General features: G+C 49.3%; 1 protein-coding gene across 9 annotated transcripts in view; it reads right to left on the minus strand.

The window, feature by feature from the left end:
• OGT (O-linked N-acetylglucosamine (GlcNAc) transferase) overlaps window positions 1–14,091 on the minus strand; it is a 486,071-nt gene that overhangs the window by 285,293 nt on the left and 186,687 nt on the right. For all 9 annotated transcript variants that reach the window (XR_011198862.1, XM_069209047.1, XM_069209086.1 and 6 more), the window contains exon 11: window positions 7,959–8,060. Coding sequence is in view for 8 of the 9 variants with exons in the window: in XM_069209047.1 (XP_069065148.1) it covers window positions 7,959–8,060 (102 nt within the window). In the remaining variant the exon portion in view is untranslated. The remainder of the gene's footprint in view (window positions 1–7,958; window positions 8,061–14,091) is intronic.

Here is a 14,091-nt window from a genome sequence, read left to right on the forward strand (position 1 = left end):
GTGTGTCCCCCCTTGCTTGTTTAGATAATACATTGTTGTCATGTTGTCTGTTTTGACGAGAATGTATTTGTGAACTATTATTGGTTGGAAAGCTTTTAGTGCTTGAAAAACTGCTAGAAGTTCTAGGTGATTTATATGCAGTTTTGTTTGATGTACGTTCCATTGTCCTTGTATGCTGTGTTGATCGAGGTGTGCTCCCCACCCTGTCATGGAAGCATCTGTTGTTATTACGTATTGTGGCACTGGGTCTTGGAAAGGCTTCCCTTTGTTTAAATTTATGTTGTTCCACCACAGAAGCGAGAGGTAAGTTTGGCGGTCTATTAACACCAGATCTAGAAGGTGACCCTGTGCTTGTGACCATTGTGATGCTAGGCACTGTTGTAAGGGCCTCATGTGCAGTCTTGCGTTTGGGACAATGGCTATGCATGAAGACATCATGCCTAGGAGTTGTAGTACCATCTTTGCTTGTATCCTTTGTGTTGGATACATGCGTTGTATGATGGTGTTGAAATTTTGAATTCTTTGTGGACTTGGAGTGGCTACTCCCTTTGATGTGTCTATTATGGCTCCCAGGTATTGTTGTACCTTGCGCGGCAGAATTTTGGATTTTGTGAAGTTGACGGTGAACCCTAGTTTGAAGAGGGTTTGTATGATATGATTTGTGTGATTTGAGCACTCTATTAACGAATGGGCCTTGATTAGCCAGTCGTCTAGATATGGGAACACATGTATTTGCTGCCTTCTTATGTGTGCAGCGACTACCGCTAGACATTTGGTAAAGACTCTTGGTGCGGTTGTTAATCCGAAAGGCAGTACCTTGAATTGGTAATGTATTCCCTTGAATACAAACCTTAGGTATTTCCTGTGCGATGGGTGTATTGGTATATGGAAATAAGCATCCTTGAGGTCTAAAGTTGCCATGTAGTCGTGTAGTTTTAGCAATGGCAATACTTCTTGCAGTGTGACCATGTGAAAGTGGTCTGATTTGATGAAAGTGTTCACTACTCTGAGGTCTAGGATTGGTCTCAGCGTTTTGTCCTTCTTTGGTATCAGAAAGTACAGTGAGTAAACTCCTGTGTTTATTTGTGTGTTTGGCACTAATTCGATTGCATTATTTTGCAATAGTGCCTGCACTTCTATCTCCAGGAGATTGGAATTATGTGTTGTCAAATTTTGTGCTTTTGGTGGTATGTTTGGAGGGAATTGTAGAAATTCTATGCAATAACCATGTTGGATAATTGTTAGAACCCAAGTGTCTGTAGTGATTTCCTCCCATGCTTTGTAATAATGACGTATTCTTCCCCCCACTGGTGTTGTGTGGAGGGGGTGAGTGACATGTGAGTCACTGTTTAGTAGTAGGGGTTTTGGGGCTCTGAAATCTTCCTCTATTCCTAGGGAATTGCCCTCCTCTATATTGTCCCCGAAAACCTCCTCTATACTGTCCCTGGTAACTGGACGGTGTTGCTTGTGAGGTGCTGGCTTGTGTGCTCTGACCCCGAAACCCCCCTCTAAAGGGTGTTTTACGGAATGTGCTGTAATTCCCTCTGCTCTGCGGGGAGTAGAGTGCGCCCATGGCTTTGGCAGTGTCCGTATCTTTTTTGAGTTTCTCAATCGCTGTGACCACTTCTGGACCGAACAGTTCTTTTTCGTTAAAAGGCATATTGAGAACTGCTTGTTGAATCTCTGGTTTAAATCCAGACGTTCGGAGCCATGCATGCCTTCTGATAGTTACAGATGTATTAATTGTCCGTGCAGCTGTATCTGCAGCGTCCATGGAGGAGCGGATCTGGTTGTTGGAAATGGTCTGTCCCTCCTCAACCACTTGTTTTGCCCTATTTTGTAAGTCCTTGGGCAGATGTTCAATGAGATGTTGCATCTCGTCCCAGTGGGCTCTGTCATAGCGCGCAAGTAGTGCCTGGGAGTTCGCGATGCGCCACTGGTTTGCAGCTTGTGCTGCGACTCTCTTACCAGCTGCATCGAACTTGCGGCTTTCTTTATCTGGGGGTGGTGCATCTCCAGATGTGTGGGAGTTGGCCCTTTTCCTAGCTGCTCCTACAACGACAGTCTGGTGGCAGCTGTGTAGTAATGAAAACCGGGTCTGTAGGAGGCGCCTTATACTTTTTTTCCACCCTTGGTGTGATTGCCCTACTTTTGACCGGCTCCATAAAGATTTCTTTTGCGTGCCGGAGCATACCAGGGAGCATAGGCAGGCTTTGGTATGAGCTGTGGGTGGAGGAGAGTGTTGAATAAAAAATCATCCTCGACCTGTTCTGAGTGGAGGCTTACGTTGTGAAATTGTGCTGCTCTAGCCACCACTTGAGAATACGCGGTGCTGTCCTCTGGTGGAGATGGCTTCGTAGGGTATGCCTCCGGACTGTTATCTGACACTGGGGCGTCGTATAGGTCCCATGCGTCTTGATCTTGGTCACCCTGGCTTATGGTGGTGTGAGCTGGGGAGGGTGATGGAGTTTGTGCTGGTGAGACGTTAATCACGGGCGGAGGAGAGGGTGGTGGGGTAACTCTTTTCACCACTTTTGGTTGTGGTGTCTGTTCAGTTTGGAACTCCAACTTTCTCTTTCTTCTAATAGGGGGAAGGGTGCTTATTTTTCCTGTCCCCTGCTGTATGAAAATACGCTTTTGCGTATGGTCCACATCAGTTGATTGTAGCTCTTCCTCAAACCTATGCTTTTGCATTTGGGAGGTTAGCGAGTGCTCTTCTGTATAAGAGCCTGAAGCTGGGTCGGTTGCAGTTTGTTTCGGGACCGAAACCCTGTCTGCGTTCTTTTTCGGCTCCGAGGTGACTTTTTTTCATTTTCGGGGCCGAAACCTGTCGGCGCCGATCTTCTTCGGGGCCGCTGTCTCGGCGTCGAGCCGTGTCCGCACCGGCATCTCGGTGTCGAGGCTTGTCTCCAGCACTTTCTCGGTCCCGAGAAGGCTGCGTGCCGGTGTCTCGACCTGAGTCGGACGATCTCGGCACTGTTTGGGCCTTTTTCGGTGCCGACGGTCGGTCACCGAATTTATGGGTGGAGCCATGGCCTGGTGGCAGTGGCGTCCCCTGGGCCTTGTAAATCTTCCTCTGTGTGGTTTTCGACGTCTTACTCACGGTTTGTGTATCGTCGAATCCTTCGGAGTCTGAGTCTTGGATCGAGAAGGTACCTTCCTCTTCTTGTTCCTCGAACTCTCGGTGGGCTGTCGGCGCGGACGCCATCTGAAGTCTTCTGGCTCGACGGTCTCGGAGTGTTTTTCGGGACCGGAACGCACGACAGGCCTCGCAGGTGTCTTCACTGTGCTCAGGTGACAGGCACAGGTTACAGACCAAGTGTTGGTCTGTATAGGGGTATTTATTGTGGCATTTGGGGCAGAAACGGAACGGGGTCCGTTCCATCGGCGTTCTTCAGCACGCGGTCGGGCCGACCAGGCCCCGACGGGGGATCGAAAAAACTACCCCCGAAGGGCACCGGAGCTCTTCGATCCTTCGACGCGGTGTTGAATCTAACTACGCCGATCCCGAACGCAACAATACCGACGAAAATCTTCCGAAATTAGCTATCTTTCCGTTCCGAAACTCGGAGCGACAGGAACACGTCCGAACCCGATGGCGGAAAAAAAACAATCGAAGATGGAGTCGACGCCCATGCGCAATGGAGACAAAAGGAGGAGTCACTCGGTCCCGTGACTCGAAAGACTTCTTCGAAGAAAAACAACTTGTAACACTCCGGCCCAACACCAGATGGCGAGCTATAGCAAAACATGCGTATCTACAGCGACAGATGCCATCGAACCACCTATTTCCAAAGGGAGAGGGTGTTAAACCACCTGTCCCCAAAGCAAGGAAGTACTTTGTTCTGCCTTCCTGGGCTTGAGCAGGTTAAGCAGCAGGAGGGCAGAAACCTGTCTGAGGAGTGACAGCAGCGTGGGCTTCCTGGAAAACCCCAGAAAGCTGGTAAGAGCAATGCTTTGGGTCCTCTAAGGAGCCCCCAGAGTGCATGGAATCATACAGGCAATACTGGCAACACTATTGAGGTCTGATTCTAACATGTTTAGGTTCGGAGCTACCATTATGTAGCTGGACTTAGGTGGTGATTTAAGTCACATGTAAAATGGCGTCCCCACACTCACGAAGTCTGGGAAAATGGAGCTGGAGTTCGTGGGGGCACCTCTGCTCATGCAGGGGTACCCTCACACATAGGTAACTGCACCCTGTCCTCTGGGCCAAGAAGGCCTACCACAGGAGTGACTTACAATGGCCTGTAGTGAAAGGAGTGTGCGCACCCTTTCATGCAGGCTGCAATGGCAGGCCTGTAGATACACTCTGCATGAGCTTCCCAAGGGTGGCACAATACATGCTTCAGCCAATGGGGGACCCCTGGTGCCCCAATGACCTGGGTACCATATACTAGGGACTTATAAGAGGGCACCAGTGTGCCACATCTGGGGTGTTTGTGGTCCAAGCAACCAAGTTTAAAGTGGGAGAGCATAGTCAATGGGGTCCTGGTTAGCAAAATCCCAGTGAACACAGTCAGAACATACTGACAACAGGCAAGAAGTGGAGGTAACCATGCTAGAAAGAGGGCACTTTCCTACACAAGCTATAAAAAATAAGCTGTATACATTAAACACGCCCACAGCCATCGAAATAAATCAGACATTGAAGACCTTCTGTGGTCAACGCAACACACATGATAAACTGCTCTTAGACATGGCACAATTTATCTCTTTTTTCCACTCACAAATGTTGTTCTATTTTTGTAATGAGAACCGAGCATTCAGCTTTTTTTTTGTTTTTCATATATTTATTGCACAATTAACAAGACTTTTCAATATTCATTCTTATTGTCAGATATTAGCATTTCATGAAGCATGGCGTCCAGCCAGGAGGTGAAACCATCGCGGGTGGAATGAAAGGCAAAATCGAAACCAGATGAGGAGGGAGGGTGGCGGGGCCATCACACACTAAATGTTCTTAGTGAAAAGCTCACTGGGCCGGAACTTAACATGCAAAGGAGGGATGTAGGAAGTTGGCTCTGTATGTGCTATTTCAAAGTAAGGAATAGCATGCACAGAGTCCAAGGGTTCCCCTTAAAGGTAAGATAGTGGCAAAAAGAGAATACTAATGCTCTATTTTGTGGTAGTGTGGTTGAGCAGTAGGCTTATCCAAGGAGTAGTGTTAAGCATTTGTTGTACATACACACAGGCAATAAATGAGGAACACACACTCAGAGACAAATCCAGCCAATAGGTTTTTGTATAGAAAAATATCTTTTCTTAGTTTATTTTAAGAACCACAGGTTTAAATTCTACATGTAATATCTCATTTGAAAGGTATTGCAGGTAAGTACTTTAGGAACTTTGAATCACAAAAGCATATATACTTTTCACATAAAACACATATAGCTATTTTAAAAGTGGACACCGTGCAATTTTCAACAGTTCCTGGGGGAGGTAAGTTATTGTTAGTTCTTGCAGGTAAGTAAACCACCTACGGGGTTCAAATTGGGGTCCAAGGTAGCCCACCGTTGGGGGTTCAGAGCAACCCCAAAGTTACCACACCAGCAGCTCAGGTGCAGAGTTCAAAGTGGTGCCCAAAACACACAGGCTTCAATGGAGAAGGGGGTGCCCCGGTTCCAGTCTGCCAGCAGGTAAGTACCCGCGTCTTCGGAGGGCAGACCAGGAGGGTTTTGTAGGGCAATGGGGGGGGGGGGGGTTGGGGGGACACAAGTCAGCACAGAAAGTACACCCTCAGCAGCACTGGGGCGGCCGGGTGCAGTGTGCAAACACACATCGGGTTTTCAATAGGTTTCAATGGGAGACCAAGGAGTCTCTTCAGCGATGCAGGTAGGCAAGGGGGGGGGGGGGGGGGGGGGGGGGCTCCTCGGGGTAGCCACCACCTGGGCAAGGGAGAGGGCCTCCTGGGGGTCACTCCTGCACTGGAGTTTCGATCCTTCAGGTCCTGGGGGCTGCGGGTGCAGGGTCTTTTCCAGGCGTTGGGATTTGAGAGTCAGGCAGTCGCGGTCAGGGGGAGACTCGGGATTCCCTCTGCAGGCGTCGCTGTGGGTGCTCAGGGGGGACAACTTTGGTTACTCACAGTCTCGGAGTCGCCGGGGGGTCCTCCCTGTAGCGTTGTTTCTCCACCAGTCGAGTCGGGGTCGCCGGGTGCAGTGTTGCAAGTCTCACGCTTCTGGCGGGAATTGCAGGGGTCTTTAAATCTGCTCCTCTGGAAACAAAGTTGCAGTCTTTGTTGAACAGGGCCGCTGTTCTCTGGAGTTTCTTGGTCCTTTAGAAGCAGGGCAGTCCTCGGAGGATTCAGAGGTCGCTGGTCCTGGGGAAAGCGTCGCTGGAGCAGTTTTCTTCCGAAGGAGGGAGACAGGCCGGTAGGGCTGGGGCCAAAGCAGTTGGTGTCTGTCTTCTCTGCAGGGTTTTTCAGCTCAGCAGTCCTCTTCTTTGTAAGTTGCAGGAATCTAAATTGAGGTTCAGGGGAGCCCTTAAATACTAATTTTAAGGACGTGTTTAGGTCTGGGGGGTTAGTAGCCAATGGCTACTAGCCCTGAGGGTGGGTACACCCTCTGTGCCTCCTCCCAAGGGGAGGGGGTCACCTTCCTATCCCTATTGGGGGAATCCTCCATCTGCAAGATGTCCTGACTGGCAATCGACGACTCGTTGTTATTCTCATTATTTCCTCCGGCCTTGCTGCCAAAAGTGGGGCCGTGGCCGGAGGGAGCGGGCAACTCCACTAGCTGGAGTGCCCTGTGGTGCTGGAACAAAGGGGGTGAGCCTTTGAGGTTCACCGCCAGGTGTTACAGCTCCTGCCTGGGGGAGGTGTTAGCATCTCCACCCAGTGCAGGCTTTGTTACTGGCCTCAGAGTGACAAAGGCACTCTCCCCATGTGGCCAGCAACATGCCTCGAGTGTGGCAGGCTGCTAAAACCAGTCAGCCTACACAGGTAGTTGGTTAAGGTTTCAGGGGGCACCTCTAAGGTGCCCTCTGGGGTGTATTTTACAATAAAATGTACACTGGCATCAGTGTACATTTATTGTGCTGAGAAGTTTGATACCAAACTTCCCAGTTTTCAGTGTAGCCATTATGGTGCTGTGGAGTTCGTGTAAAACAGACTCCCAGACCATATACTCTTATGGCTACCCTGCACTTACAATGTCTAAGGTTTTGCTTAGACACTATAGGGGCACAGTGCTCATGCACTGGTGCCCTCACCTGTGGTATAGTGCACCCTGCCTTAGGGCTGTAAGGCCTGCTAGAGGGGTGACTTATCTATACTGCATAGGCAGTGTGAGGTTGGCATGGCACCCTGAGGGGAGTCCCATGTCGACTTACTCGTTTTGTCCTCACCAGCACACACAAGCTGGCAAGCAGTGTGTCTGTGCTGAGTCAGGTGTCCCCAGGGTGGCGTAAGATATGCTGCAGCCCTTAGAGACCTTCCCTGGCATCAGGGACCTTGGTACCAGGGGTACCAGTTACAAGGGACTTACCTGGATTCCAGGGTGTGCCAATTGTGAAAACAAAAGTACAGGTTAGGGAAAGAACACTGGTGCTGGGGCCTAGTTAAGAGGCCTCAGCACACTTTCAATTCAAAACATAGCATCAGCAAAGGCAAAAAGTCAGGGGGTAAGCATGCCAAGGAGGCATTTCCTTACAAGGGACATTTAGCACAATGCACCAATAAAAGTGAGGCATTTAAGACTAGCACAACAAAGAACAAATGGCAAGAGTGGGAATGGTTAAAGCCCAATTACTGAACACAGCATCTCTCGCAAAGACAGCGAATGCACTGCTTAGGTTCGACTTAGCAAATAACATGCTGTCATTCATCTTACAGATACATTTGTCCCAAAAGAAAAAAGATCTCAGAAATGCAGAAGTTCTAAACAACCAGATAATATATCCAATGTTACATATTTGACTATGTCTGCCCCCACCCAGGAGCACCTGCTAACACTCCTCACCTGCAGGCAGTGTGCTAAATTGCAGTAGGCATCGGGGAAGTCTGGCTTCAGCTTAAGAGCAGTGCGGTATGAAGCAATTGCTTCTGGGATATTTCCTGAATCCTATGAAAACACAAAAACAGTTTAGAGGCACTGAAAGTTAAGTACAATTACAGAAAATGTATAAAATAATAGTTTGGTTATTAATTTCACCCATATTAAAAGCAGACTTGCACTAGTAGATGGACTGGTATATAGGTGGCATCTCTAAGATGCCCTCTGTGTGCATTTCTCAAATCCAAAACTGGCATCAGTGTGGATTTATTGTGCTGAGAAGTTTGATACCAAACTTCCCAGTATTCAGTGTAGCCATTTTGGAACTGTGGAGTTCATGTTTGAAATAGTATATACAGAGCCAACTTTATACAGTTAGTCAAAGTAAGAAATAGTGTGCACAGAGTCCAAGGGTTCCCCTTAGAGGTAAGACAGTGGCAAAAAGAGATCATTCTGATGCTCTATTCTGTGGTAGTGTGGTCGAACAGTAGGCTTATCAGAGGGTAGTGTTAGGCATTTGTTGTACACACACAGGCAATAAATGAGGAACACACATTCAGAGACAATTCCAGGCCAATAGGTTTTTATATTTAAAAATATATTTTCTTAGTTTATTTCAAGAACAACAGGTTCAAGATTTACTTTAAACACTTGAAATGCAAGGTACTTCACTTAGATACTTTAGGAACTTTGAATAAAAGCAATATCATATACAGTCTTTGTAAAAATGGCACTAAGCTATTTTCAAAGTGGACACAGTGTAAAAATCAACAGTTCCTGGGGGGAGGTAAGTAAAGGTTAGATTAGAAGGTAGCTGCAGGAGGGTAGAAACCTGTCTGAGGGGTTGGCAGCAGCGTGGGCTGCCCAGAAAACCCCAGAAGACTAGTAGGAGCAATGCTGGGGTCCTCTAAGGAGCCCCCAGAATGCATGGAATCAAACAACTAATACTGGCAACAGTATTGGGGAATGACTCCGACATGTATGAAACCAAATATTCCCAGGTTCGGAGTTACCATTATGTAGCTGGACAGAGGTAGTGATCTGTGTCCTGTACACGGGTAAAATGGCTTCCCCGCACTTATGAAGTTGTAGGAAGTTGGCTCTGTATGTGCTATTTCAAAGAAAGGAATAGCATGCACAGAGTCCAAGGGTTCCCCTTAGAGGTAAAATAGTGGTAAAAAGAGATAATACTAATGCTCTATTTTGTGGTAGTGTGGTCGAGCAGTAGGCTTATCCAAGGAGTAGTGTTAAGCATTTGTTGTACATACACAGACAATAAATGAGGTACACACACTCAGAGACAAATCCAGCCAATAGGTTTTGTTATAGAAAAATATATTTTCTTAGTTTATTTTAAGAACCACAGGTTCAAATTTAACATGTAATATCTTGTTTGAAAGGTATTGCAGGTAAGTACATTAGGAACTTTGAATCATTTCAATTGCATGTATACTTTTCAAGTTATTCACAAATAGCTATTTCAAAAGTGGACACAGTGCAATTTTCACAGTTCCTGGGGGAGGTAAGTTTTTGTTAGTTTTACCAGGTAAGTAAGACACTTACAGGGTTCAGTTCTTGGTCCAAGGTAGCCCACCGTTGGGGGTTCAGAGCAACCCCAAAGTTACCACACCAGCAGCTCAGGGCCGGTCAGGTGCAGAGTTCAAAGTGGTGCCCAAAACGCATAGGCTATAATGGAGAGAAGGGGGTGCCCCGGTTCCGGTCTGCTTGCAGGTAAGTACCCGCGTCTTCGGAGGGCAGACCAGGGGGGTTTTGTAGGGCACCGGGGGGGACACAAGCCCACACAGAAATTTCACCCTCAGCGGCGCGGGGGCGGCCGGGTGCAGTGTTAGAACAAGCGTCGGGTTCGCAATGGAAGTCAATGAGAGATCAAGGGATCTCTTCAGCGCTGCAGGCAGGCAAGGGGGGCTTCCTCGGGGAAACCTCCACTTGGGCAAGGGAGAGGGACTCCTGGGGGTCACTTCTGCAGTGAAAGTCCGGTCCTTCAGGTCCTGGGGGCTGCGGGTGCAGGGTCTTTTCCAGGCGTCGGGACTTAGGTTTCAGAGAGTCGCGGTCAGGGGAAGCCTCGGGATTCCCTCTGCAGGCGGCGCTGTGGGGGCTCAGGGGGGACAGGTTTTGGTACTCACAGTCGTAGAGTAGTCCGGGGGTCCTCCCTGAGGTGTTGGTTCTCCACCAGCCGAGTCGGGGTCGCCGGGTGCAGTGTTGCAAGTCTCACGCTTCTTGCGGGGAGTTGCAGGGTTCTTTAAAGCTGCTTCTTGAAACAAAGTTGCAGTCTTTTTGGAGCAGGTCCGCTGTCCTCGGGAGTTTCTTGTCGTCGTCGAAGCAGGGCAGTCCTCAGAGGATTCAGAGGTCGCTGGTCCCTTTGGAAGGCGTCGCTGGAGCAGAGTTCTTTGGAAGGCAGGAGACAGGCCGGTGAGTTTCTGGAGCCAAGGCAGTTGTCTTCTGGTCTTCCTCTGCAGGGGTTTTCAGCTGGGCAGTCCTTCTTGTTGTTGCAGGAATCTAAATTCTTAGGTTCAGGGTAGCCCTTAAATACTAAATTTAAGGGTGTGTTTAGGTCTGGGGGGTTAGTAGCCAATGGCTACTAGCCCTGAGGGTGGGTACACCCTCTTTGTGCCTCCTCCCAAGGGGAGGGGGTCACATTCCTATCCCTATTGGGGGAATCCTCCATCTGCAAGATGGAGGATTTCTCAAAGTTAGAGTCACCTCAGCTCAGGACACCTTAGGGGCTGTCCTGACTGGCCAGTGACTCCTCCTTGTTTTTCTCATTATCTCTCCTGGACTTGCCGCCAAAAGTGGGGGCTGGGTCCAGGAGGCGGGCATCTCCACTAGCTGGAGTGCCCTGGGGCATTGTAACACGAAGCTTGAGCCTTTGAAGCTCACTGCTAGGTGTTACAGTTCCTGCAGGGGGGAGGTGTGAAGCACCTCCACCCAGAGCAGGCTTTGTTTCTGTCCTCAGAGAGCACAAAGGCTCTCACCGCATGAGGTCAGACACTCGTCTCTCAGCAGCAGGGTGGCACAGACCAGTCAGTCCTGCACTGAACAATTGGGTAAAATACAGGGGGTATCTCTAAGATGCCCTCTGTGTGCATTTTTTTTAATAAATCCAACCCTGGCATCAGTGTGGGTTTATTATTCTGAGAAGTTTGATACTAAACTTCCCAGTATTCAGTGTAGCCATTATGGAGCTGTGGAGTTCGTTTTTGACAGACTCACAGCCCATATACTCTTATGGCTACCCTGCACTTACAATGTCTAAGGTATTGCTTAGACACTGTAGGGGTACCATGCTCATGCACTGGTACCCTCACCTATGGTATAGTGCACCCTGCCTTAGGGCTGTAAGGCCTGCTAGAGGGGTGACTGACCTATACTTGCATAGGCAGTGAGAGGCTGGCATGGCACCCTGAGGGGAGTGCCATGTCGACTTACTTGTTTTGTCCTCACTAGCACACACAAGCTGGCAAGCAGTGGGTCTGTGCTGAGTGAGAGGTCTCCAGGGTGGCATAAGACATGCTGCAGCCCTTAGAGACCTTCCTTGGCATCAGGGCCCTTGGTACTAGGAGTACCAGTTACAAGGGACTTATCTGGATGCCAGGGTCTGCCAATTGTGGATACAAAAGTACAGGTTAGGGAAAGAACACTGGTGCTGGGGCCTGGTTAGCAGGCCTCAGCACACTTTCAATTGTAAACATAGCATCAGCAAAGGCAAAAAGTCAGGGGGCAACCATGCCAAGGAGGCATTTCCTTACACAACCCCCCCCCAAACGAAAGAGGATGAGACTAACCTTTCCCAAGAGAGTCTTCATTTTCTAAGTGGAAGAACCTGGAAAGGCCATCTGCATTGGCATGGGCAGTCCCAGGTCTGTGTTCCACTATAAAGTCCATTTGCTGTAGGGAGATGGACCACCTCAACAGTTTAGGATTTTCACCTTTCATTTGCATCAGCCATTTGAGAGGTGTAGGAAGTTGGCTCTGTATGTGCTATTTCAAAGTAAGGAATAGCATGCACAGAGTCCAAGGGTTCCCCTTAGAGGTAAAATAGTGGTAAAAATAGATAATACTAATGCTCTATTTTGTGGTAGTGTGGTCGAGCAGTAGGCTTATCCAAGGAGTAGTGTTAAGCATTTGTTGTACATACACATAGACAATAAATGAGGTACACACACTCAGAGACAAATCCAGCCAATAGGTTTTTATATAGAAAAATATCTTTTCTTAGTTTATTTTAAGAACCACAGGTTCAAATTCTACATGTAATATCTCATTCGAAAGGTATTGCAGGTAAGTACTTTAGGAACTTCAAATCATCAAAATTGCATGTATACTTTTCAAGTTATTCACAAATAGCGGTTTTAAAAGTGGACACTTAGTGCAATTTTCACAGTTCCTAGGGGAGGTAAGTATTTGTTAGGTTAACCAGGTAAGTAAGACACTTACAGGGCTTAGTTCTTGGTCCAAGGTAGCCCACCGTTGGGGGTTCAGAGCAACCCCAATGTCACCACACCAGCAGCTCAGGGCCGGTCAGGTGCAGAGTTCAAAGTGGTGCCCAAAACGCATAGGCTAGAATGGAGAGAAGGGGGTGCCCCGGTTCCGGTCTGCTTGCAGGTAAGTACCCGCGTCTTCGGAGGGCAGACCAGGGGGGTTTTGTAGGGCACCGGGGGGGACACAAGCCCACACAGAAATTTCACCCTCAGCGGCGCGGGGGCGGCCGGGTGCAGTGTAGAAACAAGCGTCGGGTTCGCAATGTTAGTCTATGAGAGATCTCGGGATCTCTTCAGCGCTGCAGGCAGGCAAGGGGGGGATTCCTCGGGGAAACCTCCACTTGGACAAGGCAGAGGGACTCCTGGGGGTCACTTCTCCAGTGAAAGTCCGGTCCTTCAGGTCCTGGGGGCTGCGGGTGCAGGGTCTCTCCCAGGCGTCGGGACTTTAGGTTCAAAGAGTCGCGGTCAGGGGAAGCCTCGGGATTCCCTCTGCAGGCGGCGCTGTGGGGGCTCAGGGGGGACAGGTTTTGGTACTCACAGTATCAGAGTAGTCCTGGGGTCCCGCCTGAGGTGTCGGATCTCCACCAGCCGAGTCGGGGTCGCCGGGTGCAGTGTTGCAAGTCTCACGCTTCTTGCGGGGAGCTTGCAGGGTTCTTTAAAGCTGCTGGAAACAAAGTTGCAGCTTTTCTTGGAGCAGGTCCGCTGTCCTCGGGAGTTTCTTGTCTTTTCGAAGCAGGGGCAGTCCTCAGAGGATGTCGAGGTCGCTGGTCCCTTTGGAAGGCGTCGCTGGAGCAGGATCTTTGGAAGGCAGGAGACAGGCCGGTGAGTTTCTGGAGCCAAGGCAGTTGTCGTCTTCTGGTCTTCCGCTGCAGGGGTTTTCAGCTGGGCAGTCCTTCTTCTTGTAGTTGCAGGAATCTAATTTTCTAGGGTTCAGGGTAGCCCTTAAATACTAAATTTAAGGGCGTGTTTAGGTCTGGGGGGTTAGTAGGCAATGGCTACTAGCCCTGAGGGTGGGTACACCCTCTTTGTGCCTCCTCCCAAGGGGAGGGGGTCACAATCCTAACCCTATTGGGGGAATCCTCCATCTGCAAGATGGAGGATTTCTAAAAGTTAGAGTCACCTCAGCTCAGGACACCTTAGGGGCTGTCCTGACTGGCCAGTGACTCCTCCTTGTTTTTCTCATTATTTTCTCCGGCCTTGCCGCCAAAAGTGGGGCCCGGGGCCGGAGGGGGCGGGCAACTCCACTAGCTGGAGTGTCCTGCTGGGTTGGCACAAAGGAGGTGAGCCTTTGAGGCTCACCGCCAGGTGTGACAATTCCTGCCTGGGGGAGGTGTTAGCATCTCCACCCAGTGCAGGCTTTGTTACTGGCCTCAGAGTGACAAAGGCACTCTCCCCATGGGGCCAGCAACATGTCTCTAGTGTGGCAGGCTGCTGGAACTAGTCAGCCTACACAGATAGTCGGTTAAGTTTCAGGGGGCACCTCTAAGGTGCCCTCTGGGGTGTATTTTGCAATAAAATGTACACTGGCATCAGTGTGCATTTATTGTGCTGAGAAGTTTGATACCAAACTTCCCAGTTTTCAGTGTAGCCATTATGGTGCT

This window comes from Pleurodeles waltl, chromosome 2_1 (assembly GCF_031143425.1).
Source record: "Pleurodeles waltl isolate 20211129_DDA chromosome 2_1, aPleWal1.hap1.20221129, whole genome shotgun sequence".
Taxonomy (NCBI): domain Eukaryota; kingdom Metazoa; phylum Chordata; class Amphibia; order Caudata; family Salamandridae; genus Pleurodeles; species Pleurodeles waltl.